This window comes from Lutjanus erythropterus, chromosome 17 (assembly GCF_056507025.1).
Source record: "Lutjanus erythropterus isolate fLutEry1 chromosome 17, fLutEry1.hap2, whole genome shotgun sequence".
NCBI lineage: Eukaryota > Metazoa > Chordata > Actinopteri > Lutjaniformes > Lutjanidae > Lutjanus > Lutjanus erythropterus.
In genome coordinates this window covers 28,774,390-28,802,144 of record NC_139333.1, presented here as the reverse complement: position 1 = coordinate 28,802,144, position 27,755 = coordinate 28,774,390, and the positions used below count along the sequence as shown (strand labels likewise).

General features: G+C 38.7%; 2 protein-coding genes across 7 annotated transcripts in view; one reads left to right on the top strand and one right to left on the bottom strand.

Moving 5' to 3' along the window:
- The window catches only part of LOC146312407 (formin-like protein 1), a 50,936-nt gene extending 35,232 nt beyond the window's left edge, over positions 1–15,704 (top strand). For 2 of the 4 annotated variants that reach the window (XM_084740087.1, XM_084740085.1), the window contains exons 15-27: positions 631–897; positions 1,302–1,426; positions 2,408–2,610; positions 2,709–2,943; positions 3,966–4,034; positions 6,210–6,290; positions 6,897–7,026; positions 8,510–8,673; positions 8,813–8,914; positions 9,080–9,175; positions 10,214–10,328; positions 12,089–12,168; positions 14,950–15,704. In XM_084740087.1, coding sequence (XP_084596213.1) covers positions 631–897; positions 1,302–1,426; positions 2,408–2,610; positions 2,709–2,943; positions 3,966–4,034; positions 6,210–6,290; positions 6,897–7,026; positions 8,510–8,673; positions 8,813–8,914; positions 9,080–9,175; positions 10,214–10,328; positions 12,089–12,168; positions 14,950–14,955 — 1,673 coding nt within the window. In that variant the 3' untranslated portion in view covers positions 14,956–15,704. The remainder of the gene's footprint in view (positions 1–630; positions 898–1,301; positions 1,427–2,407; positions 2,611–2,708; positions 2,944–3,965; positions 4,035–6,209; positions 6,291–6,896; positions 7,027–8,509; positions 8,674–8,812; positions 8,915–9,079; positions 9,176–10,213; positions 10,329–12,088; positions 12,169–14,949) is intronic. The other 2 variants (XM_084740086.1, XM_084740084.1) reach the window with 1 other exon arrangement.
- Positions 15,705–18,891: 3,187 nt separating this feature from the next.
- On the bottom strand, positions 18,892–26,875 carry LOC146312406 (uncharacterized). 3 transcript variants are annotated; one of them, XM_084740088.1, is made up of 6 exons: positions 26,819–26,875; positions 25,713–25,779; positions 24,725–24,899; positions 22,079–22,381; positions 20,943–21,224; positions 18,892–20,123 (listed from the first exon to the last, which is right to left on the bottom strand). In XM_084740088.1, the coding sequence occupies exon 6, from the start codon at positions 20,027–20,029 to the stop codon at positions 19,022–19,024; it is 1,008 nt and encodes a 335-aa protein (XP_084596214.1). In that variant the 5' UTR covers positions 20,030–20,123; positions 20,943–21,224; positions 22,079–22,381; positions 24,725–24,899; positions 25,713–25,779; positions 26,819–26,875; the 3' UTR covers positions 18,892–19,021. The 3 variants fall into 3 exon arrangements, with proteins under 3 accessions (XP_084596214.1, XP_084596216.1, XP_084596215.1); XM_084740090.1 differs by having other exon boundaries at positions 22,150–22,381; XM_084740089.1 differs by lacking the exon at positions 25,713–25,779.
- Positions 26,876–27,755: the final 880 nt, after the last annotated feature.

Genomic DNA, 27,755 nt, shown 5'->3' with positions numbered 1-27,755 from the left:
GCATGAATTGAAGACAGAGACGTACTTTTGCCAGTTGAGAATCAACTCTTCTGGACAGAGTTATGTTACTTGGTTCTAATCAAAGATAATTAGATCATTCATCATTTTAATTAACTGCTAAGTTAACATAGCCTAGAGGTTTTTTGTTAGTTCAGGGCACTGAACATTAAAGAATATTCAACTGATGGATCAGTACACATAGATAATCACTCTGGATGTCAATATAGTTAGTGTCTCTCTCAGATAGACTATACATTAATATTTACAGGTTTTGGGGATACAAGCCCGGTCTGATTTGTTCCCCCAGTGATTGTCTTTGCAGCAGTATCATTAACTATTAAATATGAAAATAACACCTATATACAACTATCAAATAAAGGTAACATTACTGCCAGTAACTGCTTAAAGCTCAAACATGCAGAGACATATGTTACATAAACACACAATTCAAGTTTCCAAAAATAATTAAATGATAAATAAATATTTACTGGAGTTACTATTTCTCTACTCTGCACCAATTTACGTAGTTCTTTCCAGGAAACTTTCATCCATTGGGGGAAATGAGTGGAATTTAGGGTAAATGAAAGAAATTAAATTAGGAGAAATTAAAGAAGCTTGTTCCTCTGTCAGGTAAAGAAGAAACAGATTCAGGTAAAAACCACGAGGTGGCTCCCTCCTCCTCAGACCCTCAGCCTCAAGTCTCTGGGGGTCTTCCACAGTCAGCGACGGTACAAGCTCCTCCTCCTCCTCCTCCTCCACCACCTCCAGGCTCAACTACAACTCTTCCCCCTCCTCCTCCTCCTCCTCCTCCACCACCACCAGCCGCTCCTCCACCCCTGCTGCCTCCTGGAGGTGGTTCGACGCAGCCGTCAGGAGACGTGACTGATGGGAGCTCAGGTGAGTTCAGTGACACTTTTATTTAACTAAAATTCTGAAACTCACACTGTCACATCAACAGTTTATAACCATCTAGTTTTGATTTCTTAACCTTTTTGTTTGACATCCTTTTATACAAATATTTTTCAGAAGCCTAAAGAGATGAAAGTACAAAGTATATATAATTATGTAGAATAATTTAATTTTTTTTATTTCAGAAGAAGCAACATTTTCTTTCTTTGTGAGCTCAAACACACACCTTCTTCAGGGTAGTGACCGAGGCAGTTTCCTTTCAGTATCTACAGTAAAGCTTATTGATTGATGTGATCGATGTATCACCATAGATACCACGTATGAATAAACTTTAAAGATCTGTGTGCTCTTTCAAAAGATGATGATTTTTTCCCTCCCATTTTTTCTTCTAGGTTGTAAAAAGAAGAAACCCATTCAAACCAAATACCGCATGCCGCTGTTGAACTGGCAGGCGCTCAAATCCAACCAGGTGACAGGAACCATCTTCAATGAGCTGGACGACGAGCACGTCTTAGAGGTTTGACCAGTTTATGTTTAAGTACATTTTCATTAGTGTTTAATCACCTGAAAATAAGAATCATTGTGTTTTTGTTACCTTAGAACAGGTCATTTATATCTACAGAGGGCGCAGGTCCTCCACAGAGTCCACCATGTTTCTACAGGAGCCCAGAACAGACAAACACCAGTTCTGGATATGACCTCTGTGCAAGTTTGATGTCTCCTTTATGCTTGGAAGCATACAGAGAGACGAGATGTTTGCAATCTGCAACTGAATTGCTAGATGCCACTAACTCCTACACACTGGTCCTTTAATTTCTTTTTATTAAGATTATGTTTATTGGTTTTTATTTAAAAAAAAAAAAAACACTAAGCAGCCAAAAAAAAACTCCCCTCCCTGTATGATTATAAAATATTTTCTATTTATTTTCAACCTTGATATAAAAGTAAAAGCACCAGCTGTTGTCTGATCATAAACATTTACACAATTAGGTTTCTGTTTTGAAATGTAAGAAAAGAAGCTCATAATCTTATAGAAGTCCTCAGTTGTTCCTCTTAAGCTGTGTGACAATGCATTTTCCTGCTAATCCGAGAGGGATTTAAAAGAGTTTAGAAGGAGAAGAATTTTCTCAACCCATAAAGGAACATTTAATCCTTCAGTTCATCAGAAAACAAATGGAGTGAAGTAAAAAGTACAATATGTCTCTTTGAGGTGACTAGAGGTATTAGCAGCATAAAATGATAAAATACAAGTATCTTGAATTGTATTTAAGTACAATACCTGAATAACTGTACTTACTTACACTACAGTAAAACATGTTGAGAAGTGTTTACAGATGTTTCTACAGTAGTTTTAAATTATGAACTATAGAAAGGAAGTCAGAATATCTTCAATATAACGTTGTTTTTTTTAACTAAGTGTTCTGTTTATTCAGCGTTTCAACGCAGCATTAGATTGTTTTTTTTTTTTTATCAAATTTCTTTTTATTACCTTCCTCAGGAGGTTAACATGGCGGCTTTTGAGGAACAGTTCAAGACCAAGGCCCAGTCGGCCCCTGTAGACCTGGGAACCCTCAAGATGAAACTGGCCCACAAGACCCCCAGTAAAGTGTCTCTAATGGAGCCCAACAGGGCCAAAAACCTGGCTATCACCCTGCGCAAGGAGGGAATGGCTGCGTCTGATATCTGCTGCGCAATAGAGACGTATGTAACAAAACCATCTAAACAATATGACTGTAAAAGGAATAAACTACCACACAGGCTGTTATTTCATTATTCTACACTTCACTTCGTCCCCACAGGTACAACCAGAGAGCTCTGAGTCTGGACTTCCTCGAGCTCCTGGAGCGTTTCATCCCCACAGAGTACGAAATGAAGCTCATCCACAACTACGAGTGCGAGGGCAGGCCCCTGGACGAGCTCAGCGAGGAGGACCGCTTCATGGTGCGCTTCGGCAAGATCCCGCGGCTTTCCCAGCGCATCAGTACCCTCACCTTCATGGGCAATTTCCCCGAGAGCGTCCAGCTAATACAGCCGGTGAGTTCACCTGAGGGATTATATGACGTGAACTGTGTCTCAGAGAGGAGAGTGAAGTCAGGTAGGAGGCACCCTGTCACTGTGAAAGAAACGTACACCTCCACCAAGAAATAGTCCCATATAAAAAGACTCTTTTATGAGAGGGTTTTACAGAAACCCTGAGAGGAAACCAATGTGTTTTCAATGTCTTTGTTGTTGTGATTAGGGCTGGATGATACGACTTAAAAATTTTAATTTAGAGCACAGACTGTAACTTGCGCTGTTTTAGTTTTTTTTTAAATGTTAAACTTGTCTTAATTGTAATACAAGAACTTATTAATTGAACTATTTACCTAATACTAGAATGTATGTGAAAAACTGGAATAATAGAAGAAAAATACAAAAACTTTACCCAAGCTTATCAAGTATTACCACTCCATGTAACAACTGTGGTCTGAGACATTATAGATTATCATTTCCTTCTCGTCTGTCTTTTTAAACCTGAACCATGTCCATATAAAGGAAGATGCACTGGTGCACTTTTTACAAGCTGGTCTTTTTTTTACAAACTCCTCCTTTTCATTATGTGCACCACAGTGAATTGTTACAAACAAGCTAAAACCAAAACTGTCTGTATAAAGCTGAGTTTTCCTCATAAAAACCTTGCAATGCTTCGCCGTTATCAGTTCTTTTATTGTTGTTTGGTGTAGCTTCTAATCACTCTGCAGTTCTCCTCCTCTTCCAACTGCTGAACAAATAAAAAACAAACATTTAAGGAACTTAAACAGATTATCCTTAAAAGTACAAAAGCTAAAATATCACTTTGGCAGTAATGAAGTGTTACACTCACTAATTATTTGGCTCGTGTTCTCTTTCTGTTTTGGCACAAATTTTCACAGTTTCATGTCTCATACATGTAAACAGACGAGTCTAACTGTAAGTTAATCACAGCAGCCTGTTATAATCTGCTGTCTTACACGACTCGGATCTTTGTGGGTTCAAAAACAAATTACAGTCTCAACTGTTTCAACTCTTTCTGGCAGCAACTCAACGCCCTGATCGCCGCCTCGATGTCGATCAAATCTTCCACCAAGCTGAAGAAAATCCTCGAGGTAAATCCTTTTTTTTTTTCTTTTTTTATGAAGAACACCAGCTGATGTGTGAGTAACGTTTCCCATTTCCAACTTTGCACTTTAAATGACTCCGACTCCACTTTATGCCCGTGTGTGGGACTCAGAGTCGTTTGTGAAATTGTTCAGTTGGATGTTAATTGTAAAGGCTTGAGGTTGAATCACACTTTCAACAGGAATCTGAATGCAGGAAAATGAACTCTGTGTTATAGTGAAGAGTTCCATTTCAAGTGTTCATTTAAAACTAAGTATTATTTTATCTGTTTTTAAAGTCAGTGATGACCATGAAAGCATTAGATTCATTCAGTTCAAATCATATCTAAATAATATCAGTTATTTTTCTTCATTTTATAAGGAGGATGGAAAATTGTTTGCTAAAAACCTAAATTACAAACATTCTCTCCTAAAAAATAACTTGATTGTATGTATGTACATTTAATGGTCTCTATTTTAACATCTTTTTATTGCCAACCCTCCTGATTTTCCAAGCAGACTCTTTTTTCCTTTTCATTATCACGACATGTTTCGACACTGTATGGAGAGTTTGAGTCCCATTATGACTCTGAAAGTCTGTTTTATTCTGAGAAGAATTCATGTTTCTTAAGTTTGAAAGGAAAACAGAATTCATTTAGTAAAATCTGCCACATCAATTTTCCTTTAGATGCACGGGATAAAAATCTCAGTTTATGACGAAGATTTACTTAAATTCATGCTGGAGGGAGGAATTATTCTGTATTCTTTCCTGAGAATTAACACTAAAATTAGTATGCAATAAAAACGCTGTTGCAGTGTACTTTTGATTCTTTAAAAGTCACCAGAATGCAGGAAACAAAGTCGTTATAATCTCTTGAAATCCTCCTGAGATCTCAAAGTTTGTAACTGAGTGTCCTCATATTCCCCTTCCCTCCACCCCCATACGCCCAAGTGAACGAAACTAACAGAAAAACAAACCAAAGAACAAACTAACAAGTATACTTAAAAACAATTTCTGAAACTGCACTTTATATACCTCAGAAAACAGCAAAAAGTTCATACAGGCTTTGGGCCAGGAACTGTTGAAGTCCATTATTGACCACCTCCAGGAAAGTGGTCCAAATGTGAAAATACTGAGAACAAAAGGTCTTAAAAAATAAGACCACAGTTTATTTTTTTTCTAGGGTTTATCTATCCAATGGTAAAAAAAAAAAAAAATCACATATTGGTTGAGGAACAGCTTAAAAGGGGATTCGTTGTTAGAGAACTTTCTTAGCAAAATATGTTAATTTTTTTTAGCTCTAATGAAAAAAATCAGGCATGTCATTAAACCAACATGTATTTAGATAAATAATCTTCTGTTGTTTGCTCTTCACACGATGATTTCATGGCTACACTTTTTAAAAATATCCTCCCTTTCTCGTGAAAATCTGTATTTGCACTATAATTATTAATTTCAGCTCATATGATCATTACAGATTACAGGCCTCTTTATCTGTGCCTTGTTATTTTTACACTTTCGATCTGTCTTATCATTTTGTCATGGTACTTTACTCTTGCTTAACCTGTAAATATTCAAATTTTTTACTGTTTTTCTAGTTAGTGTTTTGTTTCTGTCTCAGTACTGTATGTTTACACAGAGAAACAGTATTTTGATCCTCTGTTTTCTGGGAAAATTGACCAAAAAGTTGACTTTGACTTGAGTTTGAAAACTTTTAGAATAAGAACCTTTGGGCAGATTTTGTACTTTGAGACAGAAAAGTTCTTAAATAGTTTTGTTCTTTTCTGATCAATGTTTGATCACTCTTTTTATTAGGATGTAGGCAGGACATCCAAGTCGCAGGTCTCCACTTTAAATGTCCACCTGGAGTACTTTGTAAAACTTAATGAACGTCTTTCCAGAAAGAACTTAATGGGCAAGAGCAGAATATATGATGGTGATTTGCACTGGAGGAGCTGCACTGCAGCGTCTCCAGCAGCTGGACTTAGATAATGAATCTCTACAAATTTCTCTCCATAAAGCTGAACATTAAGTTTTCCATCAAAGCTCAATGAAATTCTTCCTTTTCTCCTCTGATGTCTTCAGGAGGATCGTCTCCTCTACAGTCTGAAGTGTCGCTCCTCTCATCCTGTTATAAAATGATTTGACTGTTGCTCATTTTGACGACGTTTCTCTCGTTTAAGATCATCTTAGCGTTTGGAAACTACATGAACAGCAGCAAACGAGGAGCAGCGTACGGCTTCCGCCTGCAGAGTTTAGATTTGGTGAGTAAAATCAAACCAGAACTGCACATTTTTTTCCCCAGTATTTTCTTTAGAATAACAACAACTGCAAACTGCAGCACACAAAGATCACCAGGCTGCAACTAACATTTATATATTTATGTATTTTTAACCACGGCGTTCAAACACGGCGGCTCCACTGTGGTCAGCGCTTTCACCTCACAGCAACAAGCTTTTTTGAAGAAAGTTTTTGTCAAAAATTATTTGTAAGACTACAGGTTCCATTAAGAACCCTTTTTACTTCAAGGAGAACTCTTTCATCTGGAGTTCACAAAGGGCTTTTTGTACCATAATATAAAAGGGTTCACAGTAGAACACTGTGTGGGTTCTTGATAAAATCATTGGAATATAAAAAGGTTTGTGGCAGAACTGCCTGAATGTGTTCCAGATAAAACCCCTGGAATTTTAAAAGTGTAAGAAGCTGGAACCAACAAATTATTGACATTTTTGCTGAAATGATTAATCCATCATCAAAAAAGTGGACTTTTCATTAACTTCTCGTTACAACTCTAAATGTCAGTTCGTTTTTGAGAATCTTCAGTCTGATTTTTGTTGTTTTCCGCTCTGTCTCTCTCTCTCTCTCTCTAGCTGTTGGACACTAAATCTACAGACCGTAAACAGACGTTGCTGCACTTCATCGTCAGCATCATCCAGGAGAAATACCCAGAGGTCCAGTCTTTCTACACGGAGCTGCACTTCTTGGACAAGGCGGCGCTCGGTGAGTTGAGATGCAGCAGCAGTCGACTGTAGTAACAGCGTCATGTTTACAGCTGCACAGCTTCGTCTTTAGCCTCAGACTTTCTGAGACTTTCTTCTTCACTCCTTTTGTGAAACTTATCAGTCCTCATCTCTGCACCAGCAGCCTCAAAGGTTTATTTTTTTAAAGGATTCACATCTTCAGTAGGATCCTGTGAGGCTGAGAGACACAGACAGGAAAGGAAAGTCAGAAAATATTGTTTCTGTTTTTTTTTATGGGACTGTAGAAAAACACCAGACGCTTCCTTTAAAGTCAGCATAACAGATTTTACTGAAATAAATCAGAGACGAATGCAAAAGACATCGTCGTACTCCAAAGAAAATGCAAGAATCTGTTCCAAAATACCAAAAACAAAATACATGTTGTCACACTCTGTAACATCAGTATTCTTCAGCAAATAATATCCAACATTATATATTTATATGTAACTTTAATCTAAAAAGTAGAGTAAACATTGAAATATTCTTGTTTTTGCCATATCTAAAGGATATCCTCAGTTTTTAATTTGGCACAAAATACAAATGTTCAATGGAAAGAAAACAGTTTTTTAATACTTATGCAAAAATAAATATTCTGCTTTATAATTTGATATAATTTCTGTCATGTGTGGCAGTTAAGTCCTAAATAGTAACAGCTTCAGAATTGCCATGGCAACGGAAACTACAGCCTTTATTTCTACAGTACAAAACTTATTTATAACGTGTAAAATCAGAGTGGTTGTGTGTTTTTATGACTTTTCAAGACAATTTACACAAATTTCTTCCCTGTAGATGATTTTTAATAAAACATTATTTTAGTTCAAATTGAATGGATCTATGGATTGTAAATTAAATAACACTAGTGCAGATATGAGTTTTTGTCAAATGTTAATGAGGAGTTATGACTTTATTTATACTTTTCCTTTCCTGCAGGTTATCTTTTCTTTGACCCCTAAATCAGCATTAATACCTCAGAACATAATGACTGCACTGCATCAGTGTGAGCCGGCAGACATGACGAGGCACAGAGGGATTATTTTTAAAAGCAAGATTTTATTCAACCCCAAAAAATGAAAGAAACAATTAAGAAAATTTATGTCAAATGTTCTGAGCTCAGAATGAACGAACAGAAGTGTACAGACCACAATTTATAAAACTTTATACGACTGCAGTAGTTCAACTTTCTGTACTGGAACTGTACGTACATATTCTGCTGCTGCGTCTTCACCTCTTTACTTATTGTTTACACCTGTTTACATACACATATATATGTGTGTATAGCTGGATCTGATTTGCATTAGCAGGTGAGCGGGGGGTCGGACCCTGCCTTTCCAGGAAAAATAATTATTTAAAACATTTCTGCATGGTGTCCCCTGTTGCTCTGAGTTGCAGTTGGAGTTCAGTGACTGGCTGCCAAACTTCATTAATGTTTTTCTCAATTTAACTTACTGCGTTGTGTCTCGTAGTGTCCCTGGACAGCATCCTGCAGGACGTGCGTGCTCTGGAGCGAGGCATGGACGTGACCAGGAGGGAGTTCAGCGTAGAAAAAGACAATCCTGTCCTGCAGAAGTTTCTCAGCAGCAACACCGAGCTGCTTCGCTCCCTCGCAGCTGATGGAAAAACTGCCCAGGTCGGCTTTAATCTACACCAAAATAAACCTCCATCACACGACATGTTCTGTATTTATACACCAGGATATTTTCTGACTTCTCTTGTACAATTTATTTGGGTCATGATCTAAAAACTGTTTGTTTTTTTCTCTCCTCCAGGATGTGTACGACTCTGCTGTGGAGTATTTCGGAGAGAACTCTAAAACCACCCCGCCCTCCATGTTCTTCCCGGTGTTTGTCAGGTTCATCAAGGCCTACAAGGTCAGATAAGACTCGTTTTATTGACCCCCGGCATGAACGAGCTGACAGAGCAGATAGCTGCTCCCCTGATAAAGAAAAACACATTTTACTGTACGCTCAGCCCGATCAGTCTGGATTGTTTGACCTTCAGATGCAGATAAGTTAAACTGCCTTTTCTTCTGACAGCAAGCTGAGCAGGAGAACGAGCAGAGGAAGAAACAACTCGTACTGAACTGTGAAGCTCCATCAACTCCACCTAAACCTGAAGTCACCGGGAATAAGGTAACTTTTAGTTTCCTCTAAAAAATACAGTACGGCCAATTTCAATATTAAAATCACAGAATCATCTCTGCAGCACCTCATTATAAGGCTGTTTTCTCATATTTTTCCTTTTTCAAAAACTTGTGATTTGGTTCTGCAGTTTAGATATTGTACTTGGCCATATTTCAATTTCATTGTGATTAATTGCACATCTGTATCTGTTGGTTAATGTTAAGTTGTTATATCAGAGATGTCTCAAACTCAAGACTTCTTATGACACCCCTTCAAATAAAGAGTTTGTTGAGGAAAAAGAAGCAACATTAAACCAGGTAAAGTCAGTAATACTGTTGTTTATTGTAAGGACATGTTAAATTGAAAAACTTGGAACAAAATTTAAGAACAGAATAAACAAAAGAGACCGACCACATGCAGAACAAAAATACCTCCGACATCAGAGTTTTAATCAAGAGTTTAGTCTAAAACTAAATCTCAGCTGATTGAGCTGCTCGGCACTCACCTATCCAAAATAAAACAAACGCCCAGTTCACTGAACACACACACATGTTGTCCCTGACAGCAGATCAGTCTGTGTGTACAGTAAATCTGAGGATGTAGAAATTCACACAATAAATGTGGTTCAGTCCAAAGTGGCTGTAAGAGAAGAGCTGGACTGAAACAATCATGAACAAGGAGAAACTAGTTCTGTACACATGTAAAACAAACTGACAGAAGTATTAATACACACACACACTGACGGAGGCCGTAACAAATCATGTTGGCTAAGCTGCAGGTTTGTTTACAACCTGTCTGATAGTCTGACTGCTCGTATTTCTCGCCCTGCAGTGTTATTATTACTGTCTGAACCAGGAGAGAGTTTGTCACATGCTGTTCAGATTGTAAAACGCTCTGTGAGCTGTAACTCTGGTCTGTACAAATAAAACTGACCTGACTGTTAATCATGAGAAGAAACGACCAGAACTACTGAAATAAGATCAGAGCTGTAAGACATCAGAACGATCCTTCAGAGACCCTGTTTATGGTTTATGTTTGATGTTTCAGGTTTGTGTGACGCCCAAACTGCCTCAGATGGACCTGATAGCAGAACTGAAGAAGAGACAGGTGTCTCCTCTGGTGAGGGAGGGGAAGGACGGAGCCATCGAGGACATCATCACAGGTATGAAGACACACACACACTGTCTGTTTACAGTATTATCTCTGCTTCTCTTAAATCTGGTTAGCCTAGCTTAGCATAGACACTGGAGGCAGGTGGACCAGTTAGCCTGGTTGTTTAAAGAGAAGAAACGCACAGACGAACACGTCTAAAGCAGAAATGTAAACGATGACGTTGGTTAATAATCAGAGACTCCAGGAAGCTGCAGCCACATGTTGTTTTACAAGAAACAGTTGAGCTTGTAACTCCTCCTAAAACCACAAACTGTAACATTTGTTTGTGTTTAGATTAAACTAGGGCTGAAACGATTCCTCGAATAATTCGAGTAACTCGATTACAAAAAATGATGGAGGAATTTTCTCTGCCTCGAGGAATCGTTTAATTTTGCCAGCTCAAAGCATGGTATTTCGCCCGGACTACTTTTAATGCGGCACAACGCGCTGACGTCACGCACGTAAAAGAAGAAGAAAGAAGCGGCGGATATGTTCGGTTTTAACCATGGATGTAGAGGTAACGACGAAGAAGGCGACGAAAGCGAATAGAAAGGCACAAAGAAAAGGCAGAAAATGTCAAAAGTGTGGGAGCATTTCAAGCTGGACACGTTGCGCTAATTAATGAGATTAACGTTACTGTACCTTGCTAACATAACGTTAGCCCTGCGGAGGACTAGGTTTCTATTAATTATGACTACTGTCGATGCGTGGCTAACGTGCCTTTCATACAGGCTTTATTTCATCTGTAAAAACACAGCGCTGTAGAGTGATGAGGGTGAAAAATAAAAACATAATAAAGCTAACTGGGTAGTTGTCAATTTTAGCTCAGTAGTCATTGATGGATAAAACATCAAGTAGCACTGGTGCCTAATGTGCTCCAATACAGCAGGTATCATAATTTTATTTTGAACACTGCAAAAACTCAAAATCTTATCAAGACTTTAACTTAAAACTTAACTAGAACTTAAAATGTGCTTGACACAAATGAAAGTTCAATTGAAACACGTGGGAAAAACACCTAACCTTTTAAGTGATGTGTGTTATCAGGTGTAATGACATTTTTAGGTTAGAAATAAGAAAATTTCTTGGTAAGATCCTTAGTTTTTTGAGTGAAGGCAGTGAATTTGGTCAGCTGGTGTAAGTTCAGGGTTTTTAAACGATGTGCATCTAAAAATAAAGACATTGATTGTCTAAAAAAGGAAACCAATGGTTCATTATTAGGTGAAATGTCTTATTTTCTCATGTATATTTATAATTGCTCTTAAACTAAACAAATATGTTTTATCCGATTACTCGATTAATCGATGTAATTTTCAGTAGAATACTCGATTACTAAAATATTCGATAGCTGCAGCCCTAGATTAAACAGATGAGATACAACATTTTACTTACTGAGCTTTAGAGGTGTTGGTGGATTTCTTCACTTTAAACACATCCTGACCTCCAGCTCTGTATGAAATAGATAGACATGATATTCATTACTGAATTTCTCATCTCCCTCCCGGAAAGAGAGTTTCCAAAACTGTTGGAACTTTTCCTTTAAAGGGAACCTTATAGTGTCCTTTTCCTGAGTTCTTACCTGTTTAAGACTTTTTTTCCTTTTTCAAACTGCAGTTTATCTCATTACTAAACATTTCATCCTTGTGTTTCTTTTAGGTTACTCAGCTTTTCTTCACTCCTCTCTTTCTTTACTAGAGACTTATCTCTCTTTAACTGCTCCTCGTTTGTCCCTCCTCTCTTCCTGTTCTGCTGTCTCTCTGGTGTCTTCAGCTCTAAAGTCTGTGCCCTTCACGGCTCGTTCTGCCAAACGTTCCTCTCGTCTGTTCTGCGACTCCGTCTTCAGCGACGAGGTGACTTCTTAAAATCCCTCGGTTCTCCATGTTTCTTCTCCGCTCTGCTGATTCTGTGTTTTCTGACTTAATAACCAGCTGCTTCTTCCTTACTGCACCTTTAACATATTCAACAATATTTACATCTTTATCTTTTACTGTAGAACGCCTGTTCTAATATTAATAATGCTCATTAGACCAAAATATTCTGATACACCTGATTTAAATGTTCTGTATTTATTTGAAGCAGAAAAGAATAGCTACTGTGGTCTAAAGATAAGATATGACCTGCAGTGAGCAGTTTTCATCTACAGACAGTAAATTTACCCAGAAACAGATTAATGTCACCAAAACACTTCAGTAAACAAATATATGCATGTAGAAGACAGACAGTAATGGTGTCTGGCCTTGAAATAGTATTTTCTTGCAGTTTTCTGTTTTTATGCTCTGCAGCTGAGTTTCCTCCAGAGATGTCTGCTTCTTTTCCAGCTCATTTAAAAACTGTCTGTTGCTTTTAACAGAGAGGAAAGGAGCTGATTCACTGTTACTGAAGCCAAAACAAGTCCTTCCAACTAAACAGAAATATAAGCTTTTTCTGATTTGACACTGACACAGTTCAAGTTTGTGTTCAGACACCATCTGGTCAAGTTCAGGGACAGATGGGGGCTTGAATTTAAAGAAACCTGCAGCGAACGTTTGGAGGAAACGGCAGCTTCCATTGACAAATTACACCAGACCACTGCATGCTTTCCTCATAGACGACTGTACACCGTCAAAGTACGTCCACTGAAAGTGTCTGACTATGTTATGGAAAGGATCCCTACAGAGACAGAGAGCAGACTCCACTGACAGAAGCAGTGAGAGTCAGCTGAGGGCAAAAACAGGAACTTTTAGTGGACGTACTTTGACGTTGCACAGCTGCCAGAAGGATTTTTAACACGGTAAAAATGTAGTATCCAGGTTAAAAAATACAAGAATCAGTCCTTAAGTCCATGTCATGACACCTGTCGGCATTGTTTGAGATGTTTATGTTTATGTTTTAAAATGACATTAAACTGTCATGTGTGTTTGGTTTTGACACTGGCTGTCATAAGACCATTATAAGAGTGTCATGGATATTTTCCTTGTGGTACATTTTGTCATAAAGTTGTCATTAAATGTTAGAAGGCCAGTTTGATGACAGAGATGATTCAGTTGGTGAGTTAGCAGTGGTTAGCTAGTTTATTTGTTGCTAAAGAAGGCTAACAGCTGTCTGCTGTTATCTGTAGCTGATGTTAACGAGGTTATCCGTGGAGCTAGCCACCTAATTAGCTGAGTCATCCCGGTGCCAGGAGCCGAACCCAGCATGAAAACCATGACAGTGCTTTATTCTCTGTCATCACACTGGCCACCGCCGGCCTCGGAGGCTGTGGCCGGTCCTGCTCTGGGATCTCTGGTTCAGCCGGACACTGACGATGCAAGGAAGTAAGACTGTTCACTCCTTAATGACTCCCATCATCAGCTCCACAAAAAACAATGTGTTTAATTTAGAAAGGTTTTGATTTGACTTTTTCAAACTGATCACAGAAGATGTTAAAACATCTTTTTAATAAGTTTTAATGAAAAACATTCAGAATTAAACACTTTTTTCTGGAGTTGATGATAGAAGTAACTAAGGAGTAAACGCCTCCGTTTCATCTCTGCTGATCTGTAGTCTGCAAGTACGACATTCAACACGTTCCCCAACATGCTCGCATCGTTAGCATCCAGCTGAATCTGCATGGACTGGAGGACAAACAGCCTCTGAGACAAACGGTGGACAGTTTGACAACAGGGAATTTAAGTTTTTTACACTCCGGGGCTGAGTGAGCTAATGAGCCAGCTAGCTCCACGGCTAACTGTGGTTAGCCTACTTTAGCAACAAGTGAATTAGCTAAATGCTATCTGTCCTGCTAACTCTGTCAGATAAATCATCTTGGTACCAAACTGGCCTTATAACGAGTTCAAAATGGACCACTTCAGTTGCAATTCAATAAAATATTCATGACACACTTATAACAGTGTCATTACAGACAGTGTTAAAACATAAAGCTAAACTGTTTCTTTAAAGGGACAGTTCACCCCAAAATCAAAAATACACATTTTCTCTCTAGCCTGCAGTGCTGTTTATCCATCTGGATTGTTTTGGTGTGAGTTTCAGAGTTTTGGAGATGTTGGCCTCCTCTCCAACATAATGGAACAAGACGGCAGAAAATACATTTTAACAAGTTGAAACCAGTGTCTCTTATCAGAAATCATGACCTGGTTACTCAAGATAACTAACATACCTTGTTGTGAACAGTTTCATGTAGAAAGTAAGTAGATTCTACTGCGGACAGGAAGTAGTTTGTACATGAAACTTAGTTTGAGCAACTAGGTCATGATTTCTGGAACGAGACGTTGCTGTTGAGTTTCTCAGATGCGTTTGTTTTTGGTGCTTTGAGCGCCACAAACCGAGTGATATATTGTTCTGTTATATTAGAGAGAAGACAGACATCTTCAAAACTCTGCAACCCACACCAAAACAAAAAAGATTTAGGGGGTGAACTGTCCCTTTAAGTTTTGTAGTCAAGTTGTCATGACGAAGAAATCTCAAACAATGTCAATTTAGCATTACAGATGACATAACTGACAGAATGACACTTAATAACGTCAGTTTTAAAGACTCCTTCATGTTCATGACAGGTGTCATGACATGCAGAGTTACCATTTTATCTAATGTGATTTTCTCTGAACATTACCGGGTCGTTCTTCCTCAGCGTGTTTCTTCTTCCTCCTCCTCAGATTTAAGGAATCAGCCGTACAGACGGGCAGACGGCGGCAGACGCAGCGCCAAGTGGAAACCGGGACAACAGCTGCACGTGTCCTCAGACATCTCGCTCTGAAAAAACACTACAGAACAGACATTTAAGTCACCGTGGCAACAATCTGACTCTCTCATGCATGTTAAAGAACACAGAGGTCAAAGTGCATGTGTCCAAGAGAAGAAACAAAGATCAGAGTTTTAAAAAAAAAATAAGCTGAAGTACTCAAACTTTGTGTTACAGCGAGTCGCCTTCCTCAATAAAGACTTTGATTGTAGAAACGTTCTGTGATTTGAATAATCAGATGTTAAAGAGAGAGAATATTAGCTGCTCTTGATGCTAATGACACTGGATGTCTTCTGAACTCATTAAGACAATTAGATGGAAGAAGGAGCCGCTGAGGCGATTCGTAACCACAGTGTTTCATTAATGCTGCTCAGATGTTACAGCCTCAACTGAAAGTGACTCTTCAAAAGGCATTAAAGATAAACTTTGATGGACGGACCGCTCATAAATCATTTTGATAGTTTTCTTAAAAACGCTCCAGACATGATTTTTTAATTGGTTTCATTTTAAATAGAAGATTAATTGCAGCTTTCTGTCCTCGAGTAGGTCTTAAAAATTTAAACTGGAGATTTGTAATATATTTAAATTATTTTTAATACTGAAGTGTAAGAATGAAGAACTTCTACTTTCTGCTTCTGCATTTCAACAAATAAAACATTTTATACTGTTCAGGATGTGGTGTCTCTTCTTTATGACAGGACTGAAGCCTCTGGAGTCTGCAGCCACGCTAACAAGATGATTAGCAAGTTCAGTGTTTAAAGGGATAGTTCAGGATTTTTAAAGTGTGGTTGTATGAGGTACTCACCCACAGTCAGTGAGTTACCTGCAGTAGATGGAGGTCGACACGCCTCCAGTTTGGAGAAGCAGCAGGAGTACAGGTGCAGGAAGTTAAACCATCAACTGTGTGGACAGTCAGCAGGAAAATGGATTTTAGACACCTAAAACAAAAAGAAAAATTAATATGAGTTTAAATGCACACTATTTAGAGTATTTTCACCACTTTACTTTGCCTTCAGACAGTTTAGTCCAACAGGAAACAACAACCAGACTCCTTTAGCAATAAAGTGATTTTAAAGTAACTTTTCCTCACAGGACTCAGGAGTTTGGTTTTTTTCCTGCCTCAGTCGGTCGGTCAGTTTGTGTTGTTGTGTGATTTTAGTGTTTTCAGAACCAGGTTTATTACCATGTACACTTTCACAAGGAATTTTTGGCTCAGAGGTCTGCAACCTTAATGCTCAAGGGAGTCATTTTTGGCCAAAATTAGGAAAAAAAAAAAGACTTTTTTCGTATCAATAGTGAGCTTCAAGCCACAGTCCAAATTTTGAGGAAAATGCACAGAGCAGCAGACGTTTTAGGTGATGAATTATAAAAACTGTTTGTTTTTTTTTTTTTTTAACTTGGTATACAGGCTACATATTTTTACAGTTGCCTGATGAAATAATCATTTTACATTAAAAAAAAAAAAAAGTTGAGACAACATGGCAACATGCTGCAATAGATTGTTGAGTTTTGAGCCAAACTCTGTTATATTTGGAAATAACTTTAAAAAGTTTTGCCAACCAATAATCTTTAATTGAAATGATGTATTTTCCTTCTTTAGATAAACTTGAATCTTTAAGTTTTAGGAGCTTAAAAAAAAGTTTAAAATATTTAACCATCATTCACTTTTACATGGTTTTTTTTTTGTTTGTTTGTTTGTTTTTGGTTCCTAAAGACTCAAAACTCACAAATCTATTGTGATACGTTGCCTTGAAATTTTGAGTTGTCTCAACTTTTTCATAGACCTGCAATAATGATAAATGAACATTAAAATGTTAATTAAAAAAACACATAAGGTTGCAGACCCCTAAATTTACTGATGTGATTTTGGTGCATAACAATAAATACAGAAGAAAATATAAAGATAAACAGGAAGTACTGAAAGTCAAGAAGCACACATTGAAAACTGACAATAAGTTATCGAAAACATATGTACATATGTGAAAATATGTACATATGTTTACTTGAAAGGGCTGAACAGGTTTATGTATGACTACAAAAGTATTCACCAGAGAAAAAGTTTATAATTCACAGTTTAAGAATATTTCATGCGAGATGACAGCAGGAGGAATCTCTTTGCACCTCTTGATTCAGATTCAGAGGGTAAAGATGTGATTATAAAATGATTCTTAAAATCTGAAGCCAGAGGTCATCAGTCAGATCATAAAGTTGAGAATTTAAATTTCAGATTTTTCACTTTTCTGCATTGATCAAAAATCTTTCAAGAGAGAATCACAATGCATCCAAGAATCTTTTTTTTTTCCAGTATCAATATTTATCTAAATATTTCTGACAACACTGCTGCTGACTCCGTCCACACAGTTCTTTGTTTAGCTTCCTCCACCAGGACTCTTGCTGCTTCTCCAGACTGGAGGTTAAACACTGACCGTGGAGAAGTAACTCATATAACCTCATTTAAAATAATCCAAACGTGTTAAGCATGCTGATATTTATCAGTTAGCATTAAGCACAGCTGAGGTCGATGAGAATCCCATCAGATTTGCAGATATTTGGTCATAAATCAAAGTACTGGACAAATTAAAAAGTTGACCTGAGTCATTTTAATCCCGTTTGTGTTTTTAACGACCATCTGCTGGAAAAACTTCAAACTTTCAGAACTTATTTGCATTGGAAATGATGTTATTTTATAAAGAGAATAAAAGAACCTTTCTCCTCAAATAAAGACGGCAGCAGATGCAGTCGAGCACAAACACTGTTACACATAATGAGAAGTGCACTTTTAACATTTCCAACATTATAACTGCAGTAAGTTTCAGATGATTAAATGCAGTTTAACAGATGCTGAATCGAGGAGGAATCTCAGGAGGAAAAGCTCATAAAAAAATAAATAAATAAAATAACCAGAGAAGAGAAGAAGCCGGAGCTTCATATCTGAGAGACGCTTCTTGGAAAACGCTGTTGAGGTTTAAACCCTCGCTGCTCTACTTTTTTCTCTTTCGGGGAGTTTAGAGTTTATAAATTGTGGCAGGAAAACAGAGCGTTTCTCTGCTGGTGACCTTTGCTCTCTGCAGAACTTTAATCGATCAAAGATAAAAACAACAGACAGACGCTCTCGGGAGAAAAAACTCAAGAAGCTTCCTCTCATGTGGCCAATTACTCCGGTTCATCCCAACGCTTACAGTCGGAGCGCCAAGTGTTTACTCTGCAGCTGACGGAGGAAACGTCAGTCAGTACTGATGACTGTGGTGCGTCGGTTTTCATTAATGACTGGTTAATTAGTTGCCGCCTGGATTTAAACAGCAAACAGGTAAGAGCATCCCATTGGATAATTACTGCAGTGATTAATATGTTAATAATAAGAAGAGAGGCGGATGAAGTGATGCTCCCATCATGCCTAGTGCCTACAGTACAAGCCTGTGGGGGCAGAGTTATGATCTGGGTTTGATTCAGTTCAGTTAATTAATAATCCTCCGTTTTCTTTCTCGTCATCACTGGGCTTCAAATAGACACCTTGAAAAAAACACAAACACAAGACGAAGCGATATAAAAAGTTAAACTGTATTTGGTCAGAAATCAGCTCTCTTTCTATCACAGTGTGAGATATGAGAATATCTGAATACATCAAACATGATGTACAAATACATATTTAACAAAAACCAGAAGCCACCACAGCAGAATATATCACAGGAATGAAATTAAACAAGACAAACTACAAAACTGATATCACATCCCCGACTCTGAACGAAGGAATAAAGGAGGACAGAGTTTGTGTTTAGGCCGAGTTTAAACACTGAACACTGGTGTCAGTAAAGACCAGCAGAGAGCTGATGTGTGACTTGATTCACCGGCCGGCGTGGAGGAACAGTCACAGCGACCGAAAACTGTTCAAACGAGCAGGTGAGTGTTGTTTTATGAAATGATTTGTGTTGTTCCTACATTATTTTTTTTTAGACCAAACTGATTTTTAATCCAGCTCTGAGTTCTTATCAGGTCTTTTGAGTTTTCAATGAAACCAGAAGTTTTTCTACGTCTCTTCTCGTCGTCTCTAGTTCCTCAGTGATTCTCCTCATTTGTCTCGCTGCTTCTTCAGCTATGGAAATGAACTGTGGCAGATCTGTGGCCCTCTGAGAGTCGCTGAGACTTTTCTCCATCGTCATCACAGAAGCCAGAGTCTTCGCCGTTTGTCCTGATACACTCTGCACAAAGTCACTGGAGGCCATTTTGTCACTGATTGTTTGGATTGTTTTCAGCTCCTCCACCAGCGGTTTGATCGCGGCGCTGAAATCTCCAGTTCTTTGCATCATGTTCACCTTCTTTGGTTTTATTTTCTGTTCTTCTGAATCTTTTCTTCCATAAAAAGAACCCACGATGCCTCCAACTAGACTAACTGAAAACCTTGTGGCGAGCAAAGCGCCAAAAGCGCCGCCTGTTGCTCCGCCTGCTGCACCAACCGTCCCTCCATAAATACCACCGATTGCACCACCGGCTGCACAGCCGATGGTGAACCAGGCGACACCGCTGACCGTACCATCAACTGGACGACGTGTCGCTTCAGCTGCAACGCCGACTGCACTGCCGACGCTGCCGCCAAACGCTCCCCCGGCTACACCACCCAACACGCTGCCGACAACACCAACGGTCGCACCAACTGCACTGATTTTACCGCAAAACCTGCAGAAAGTCGTTGCACCAATCGCCCCCAGCGTCCCGCACACTCCACCAGAAACGCCGCCAAACGCTGCACCGAGGACTCCTCCGAACGCGGTGAACAGAGCTCGGACGGTCAAACTCTCAGCTGCTTCCTCACACGTTCCACGAAGGCGAGCGGCTGTGAGCGTGAAGCTCTCTGAAGCCGTCTGAAGACCATCTTTACGTTGACCGTAGAGTCGAATGAAAGACGTCAAACTTCTGATGAGTTCGTGTTCTGGGTCGGCTGAAGACGAGAACGCTCTGTAGTCCACAAAACCACCTTCAAAATCAAACAAGTTCTCCATCTGCGTGTTTTTGAGTTCAGAGCGGTCAGTTTAAGATCCTCAAACTGATGGTGAATTCCCAGAAATTCCCAAAGCAGGAATGCTGAGGTTCTGCCTGCATGTGAAGAAGAGGAGAAGAACATTTAAAACTTGCTGAGCGGAGTTAAATATCTATAATATTTATGTAAAATATTACAGTAGACAGACATTTAATAAACTCCTGAGAAAACATGCACGCTGTCTGTTTGCTGCTGAACAGGTTTTCTTCTCTGCAAACAGATTCCTGCTGAGGCTGAAAACTTTTCTCTGAGGACGGCGAGAAATAAACAAACCAGTGAAGTTTCCTTAAAACTAAAACAGACTCAAACACTGTAGAGCTGCAGATTCAGGTAATAATTCTCTCTGTCTATAAAATGTTGACAAATTGTCAAATGTTTTGTTTTTCTCACAACTCAAAGATATTCAGTTTACAGTCAGAGAGGAGTAAAGAAACAGAAAATATTCACATTTAAGAAGCTGGAATCAGAGAATTTGGACTTTTTTTACTTAAAAGATTACTCGTTGCAGCTCAAAATAAATTCATAGTAACTTTTCTTACAGCCTGTATTTATTCCTTTGGCCCACTGGAGCCTCCGTACTGATCATGTCAGGCAGTAACATGTAAACTGGGTGTTACTGTTCGTTCACATTTTCTCATGTGGTGCAGATTTTCCAGTTTGGGAAGTTTAATCTGAACCAAACGCTGCAGCGATTCTGTCTGAAGAAAGTCTCACACACCAGCGATGACATTAAAATCTCACCCTGCTGCCCTGACAAATATGATGCAAGTCTAAAGTCTAAAGTGAGTGAAGCTGATCTTGCAGCACAGAGTGTGTGTGACAGAGTTTTAACTTGTTTCAGCAGATTCAGATCAGAGAGTTTAATTTGTACTTACAGTCTGTCGTCTGCTCCTCTTTGTCTGAATGAAACACCACCTGCTGTCGTCTCAGTGCCTCATTTTCTCGGAATAAATGTTGCTCACAGACGGAGGTAAAGAAACTTCTGAACGGTCTGACTTGTTTAGGGGAGGCAGAGCAGGAAGTGGAGGAGTGAGAGCAGGAGGGCGGAGCAGTAAAACTGTCTGACTTCCAGGAGCCTCGAGGGGAAAACAGGACGAATCAAAGAGCTGCAGAGCTGCTCGCTTTGTTTTATCAGCAGCACTGGAAGTGTGAGCAGACTGCAGCAAACAAACTCATGATCAAACTCTGACCGTTCACTGCAAATAAAACTAACTTTTCTGCTGATTTCCTTTCCTATTAAAGGGATAGTTCAGAGTTTTTGACGTGGGATTGTATGAAGTATTTAACTCAACTGTTATTTTGAGCTCCTTTCATTAATCAGTTGAAATAAATTTTCTTTTGCACGGTCCGATAGATTCATGAAATCCCAAAATCGATCTTTTAATACGTGTCTTTTCTCCTGCAGTTTTAACCACATTTTAACCCCCTTTGCAGTGAGATCTCATCATGTTCAATAAATTAGTGCATAATTAACACCTCTCATTCTTCACATAAACAATAACATTTAAAAAATGCTCCAGGTTAGATGTTAGTTCTCGTACAATATACAGAATTATTTCTTTGAGCATCTCTTTCACATCAAAGTAAAACTGGTACTGTTGCTGAAACATCTCTAATCGAATCGATTGATCGAATTTAAATCGACACCCAGCCCTGCCTCTCTCTCACTCACACTCACTCTCTCACACTTATTCCTGATTTACAACTAAAAACCAGATGAAAAAGATCAGTCTTGAGATTTTCACCCACTGCAAACATTTTCACGTTCATGAAATCAGCACATAAAAACACACAAATATATTAAGGACAAAGAGCTGCAGGTGTGTTTAGGAGCCTTTGGAGCAGTGGACTTTTGTTTTTGGGATGATGAGCTCTGGGAAAAATGATCTGGACATTTTTCAGACTGTTTGGGTTTCAAATAATTCATCAGCTAAATCTTTATGCATTGAAACTAAATACTCAAAATAAATTCAAAGCAAACACGGCTGTTAATCAAACACAAGTCACTCACTCAGAAAGATGAAGTCCACAGCCACATGTGAGCAGGTCAAAGACAAGAAAAGAAGAAAGTTTCATCCAGACCTTTTCCAGGGATCAGCAGCACGCAGGCGACTCCAGGAAATCCATCTGGTCCTTCAAACAAACAGCTTCTCTGTTTTATTCGATGTAATCCACTACTTCTTCTGCATTAACACTCCGATTTCTGTCCTCCTCCTGCTGCTTCTGTTCCTCCAGCTCACAGGTGTGTCTGATTGTCCTCCACTCCTTCCTCACAATGCCAATAAAGTTTATCCAAACAAGATGGCGGCCTCCTCTACAGTGATGACAGAAACACAAAGACAGTGTCAGAAAAAATAACATGAAGCTGTAGATGCAGACGACATGGAGTCTGTCCTGCAGAGAAGTTCAGTTTTATCAACAACATGTAAAACTTCTGCAGGATTAATATGAAAACGAGATCAGTGCAGTTTATAAAGAGTCTTTTGACAGCAGCTGTGTGGAAAATCAGGACTGTGGAGCTGCTCTGCAGACGCTGAGCAACATTTCATCCAGCAGCCTCATCGCTGATCGTTCAGGCAGTTAATCCTCCATCCTGACCTCAAACTGCACATCAAACGACGACCGACGTGGCAGAAACTCAGCCCGAGTCTAAATTTAGTCCACAGCGTCCAATCTGGGGCTAAATCGGGTCAAATCCATACAGCGTCCTCCCATTTAGACAGTTTGTTGTTTGTGTCACACGGCCAGAAGCCCCCCAGCTCCAAACATGTTGGCTCAAAGGTTGTGCTCTATTTTCCAGGTTACTCACTCGCTCCGCCAGCTTTGATCACCTTTACTGTGTTTTTCAAAGCTTCCATTTGAGACACAAAGACACGTGTAGCCTGTCGAGCACACAGACAACAGCACAGACAACACACACACACACTCTGAAGACTGGAGGCAGTGTGTGCAGAAAAACAACCTGAAGACAAAAAGAAATAATCCAAGATCTAAACACCAAATTAAAAAAAGGGGCATTTTCACATCTGATTCCTTCTTTTTTTTTTTTTTTTTTTTTTTTTAAATCACCTTGAATTTTGGGGCATAAATATTTGTTTTTATTCTATCACGTTGTTATTTCATCTGTGTATTTACTGTCAGCTTCAGTCTGAGCAAGACTCTGCAGACAAAGTCGACGACCTGCTGGTGAAGGAAGTGGAGCCTCCAGCTGCTCAAAGTTTCTCAGGAGTCAGCGGGGAAATTCTTAATAAAATGAAAAAATAACCAGGAGAGAGAATATTGGATTTGATCAGGAGGCCAGAAACATGACGACAAATAAGAGATGAGCTAAATGTCTGCAGTTTTTTAATTCACTTATCTCGAGATCACAAATTAATTATTTTATTCTTCAGTAAAACGAGCTTGATTATCTCGAGATAAGAAAATAATGAGCCTGTTATCACAAGAAAACAAAAGATTGTTTCCTCTTATTACTTGTGATGTTTATTAGAGATCATGTCGGCGTGCAGAGACGGTGTGTCCACGACTGTAGCAACTGATTGAAGCTGAAAATGTCAGATCAATAAGTATTGATCAACACAGCAGACTGTTCTTCAGTCACGGTTTAACAGGCTGAAACTGCACCGTGTCTTTCTGTTAAAGACGAAGAGAACAGTCAGATTAGTCCTCATCCTCCTGTAATACTGAGAAATAAAATGGTCTGTCCCTCACTGGATCAATGCTGGGTGCGTCTGGTTCACACACTACGTTTTCACATAACTGGAATGAGCTGAGAAATAATAGAAGCAAAAGAGTTTATCGAGACACAGCAGAGAAGCAACAGTCCCTCCAGTTTGTGGCTTTTTTTGGGGCTTAAAATGCCTGATTTCATGGCAGCTTTTCTGAAAACTTGTGATGCACGTTAAAATGTTTTTTTAGGTGTTTCTTGCAATGAAATTGTGGAAGCTGAAATTGTGAAAATTGAGGAAGGAAAAGGAAATTTATTCCAGGGAGAATAAAGACACACCGAGTTCTGACTGCTCTGAGTAATCTTACCAAAAAAAAAAAAAAATCAGGAATAGAAAAATTCAAATAAAGTCATATTATGCAAATATTTGTAAATGAAGAAGTGCACCTGGAGGCATAATTACTACAAGAAGTAAAATCTTAGTGGGGCTCGAAGTTCATCAAAACAGCAAGCAGAAAAATTATAAAATACATAAAGTGCACAGAGCGTTGATGAATTTCAACAACAGTAACAAACTGTGTGTTCTGTTTAACACCTGAGACAAAACACCAAAAAACTAAACTGAAACTAGAGTCGGTGTTACTGCGAGGTCACGACCTCCTGGAGGGACTGAAGTCTAAATTAGAATTAATAGAAGAAAATGACGAAAACTGCCTGTCATTCACTGTCATCGTTGCCATGGATACAGAGACTCAGATGTGCAGTTTATTAACACCAGTGATCATAACATGTGTATGTATCTCTCAGCTTGTTTTGTTGCTTCTCTGCTTCCTAAAGGCCACACATCCATGAATGCATCTTTAAAACAGTTTGAACAAACTGCTGAAACCAGACGTGTCTCAGTCAGAGGACTCATGATGATGATCCTGTCAGCAGGAACAGAGAGGAGGATGAAGGTCAAGCTGACGTCTGTTTTGCATATAAACTCACTCTGCGTCCTTTGAAGAGCCGATCCAGTCAGGATCGCCTTCGGTCTCGGGCTGATCTCCCCGCAGGTAAACAAAGGAGCAATATAACACTCGTTAGCGTCCGGTGTCAAGGTGATCCAAGCCGCTGTTAATCAGAGAGGAGCTGACGTCCGACTGTTCGACGTTCACTGATGCAACTTCATGTTGACATGTTAAAACAAAGAGAGAGTTTTTTCAAGTTTATTAAGAAACATCAGCATCACTCAGCTCCTCCTGAACAAACAACAAACATGTCAGTTAGTTATATTTAAAGGTGCAGTGGGATTTTTTTTTTTTTTTATTTTATCTTTGGACAGAACCAGGCTAATAGGTTCCCTCTGTGTCAAGTCTTTATGCTAAGCTAAGCTAACCAGCTCCTGATTCCAGAGATTTAAAGGTCTTTACACACAAATTTTCAAATCTATGTAATATAAACACCCTTTTCAATCACCACTCATGACCCACTACAAGTGTGTGCTGGTGTCTCTCTCTGCCTGTATTTCCTTATTTTCTCTTTTTTTTTTTTTTTTTTTTTTTGTTTGCTCGGGACATTTTACCAACCCAGATCGTTGTATCTGACGCCCTGGAAATGAGACTCAACAATCTTTCTGGTGTGTTTACGAACAGCTCGGACAAATCATCTGATTACACAGTGAAAACTTACATTGACTGGATACAGGTTATAAAAAAATTAATGTGCAAATTAATTAATTAGAAAAAAAAGACTGTGACTCTGAAAGAAAGCAAATCAGTGCAATCTACAAGAAGTCCAACTGCTGTTTTAAAGGACCAGTCTGTTGGATTTAGTGTCAAAAACACAATGATTGTCACTTTCAGGTGATTATACACTCATGAAAACTAATAAATCCATGTAAATCTTGCACACTGAACCTTTACACAGTGTTTGGACTCCACTCTCACTTTGTCAGGAGACACATTCAGAAAAGATTCTCTGATTTTTTAATTCTTACCTCATCATTCAGTGAGTCCTCGTGTCCTGTGTGGAAACAGCTTCAGGTTTTTCTTGTCTAAAAAAAACTAAAAATGTTCCTTTATTTCTAATTAGTAGTGTATCTTAGTCTCACTCACTTGATTATTATCTTTCTCGTGCTCCTCTCAGCTTCTCCTCAGGAGTCATTAAACTTTCATCTGATCTAAATGAACGCTGCCCGACCTCATCACACCACAGCTCAAATCTAATTGAGCACATATTTGGTTAGTTTTAGGCGTTGCCGGGGTTTAAACTAATCGGTGACATTTATTTGTCCAGGGGGAGGGCTTCAAAGTCAACATGATTAAAACGGCTGTGCTCAGTATTAAACGATGATACGTTCATGATTTATTAAAGATGGTTACAAAGATGGCGTCTCCAGTGTCAAACCCACCGGCTGAGAAATTCTTTCACTCCAGCAGCTAATTATAACCTCACACGTTCAGGCTGCCTGCTTTCATTTGGAGGATGTTTTAGACAAAAACTCTGTCACTCATTCAGAAAAAAAACCAACAGATCAAACCTGCTGACTCTGATGATCATGTGACTCTCCCTCCAGCGCCACCATGAGCTTAAAAGTTTTCTTTTTTTTTTTTAGTGAAAATATCTCAACAACTATTATTTTAATCAGTTTGGTGATTCCCTGACTTTCATCTAGTGTCATCAACACGTCAACATCTGTCCAAAACTTTGGTTCACGACCGAAAACCTGCCAAAAGAATTGAATTCCCTTCAGCTGTACTTTGTGTTTATTGCTAATTAGCAAATGTTAGCATGCTCACACGCTAAACCAAGACACCGAACATGGTAAACATTACCCTGCTAAACATAAGCATGTTAGCATGATTTCATTTAGCTCATTTAGGTGCCGCTGTGCTCACGGTTACGACATTAGGAGTCGCGTTCATAAGATGCTTTAAGTTGAAGTCGTTAGCAACATGGACGCCAAAACTGTCGGTGTCTAAAAAGCCTCAGACGCCAATCATTTAGCAAGTTAGCGAGCAGGTAATATAGGAAATGCAATAATTAAAATCTGCTGGAAATTAAAGTTTTTCTTCAGCTATATTATATATAGTTATAACTTACCATCCACTTAAATTTGAACTTCCATGGCTCCTGTTGTCTGAAAATGTCTACAAACATGTAAACATTATTTAAAAACCATTTGAAGGTAACAGTAAACAACTGTAGCTGTTAAGCTAAATGCTAACTACCTGTCCATCTGGTAGCATGCTCGCGCTCGTCTGTCACAGTTGACCCCGCCCCGCCCCCCCCCCCCCCAGCATGCTAACGAGCTTGCTAACTATTTGTTTACAAGTTTATTATCTTTACACGGTACAATAACCACTGACTCATAACTGTCTGCAAACCTTTCCTTTTTGAGGAGCAGTTTAAACTCCGACAGAGGAGGCTAAATAAAACAAAGCTAATAGCTACATTAGCTTCCTCCTCTCTGGTCCCTCAGAGGTCTGTGGTCACTGACACCAGTTCAAAGGTCAATATTCACCACAATTCAAACCCACAGATTAAAACAGTTTTGTTGAAATTTACTGATTTTGCAGAAAAATTTTAGTTTTAAATGTTTGTGTAAGCAGGTCTTTATTTGAACTATTTAGGAGAGTTTGTTAGGCTAATTATCAACATTTAAAAGAACAAACCTTATAGAAATATTTAGAAGTTTATGATCAAAAATGTTCTTCCACTTGACTTCAACTACAACTATTTTAAAAATCAATTAATCACACATCATTTTTCAAGCAAAAATGTGAAAAACTTGTTGGTTCCAGGTGAGAATTAAGTTTTATTCTTGTACCTTAAAAAATTTAATATTTTTTGGATTTCAGACTGGCAGTCGGACAAAACAAGACATCTGACAGGGTCACCTTGTGCTCTAGGATACTGAGATGGGCATTTTATTTTATTTTTTATTTTTTTTATCATTCTTTAAAAGTTTTTAGACCAGAAAAAAACACAAAAAATAACTTGCTAGCTGCAGCTCTGCAACAGCTGTTTCCATCCAAAT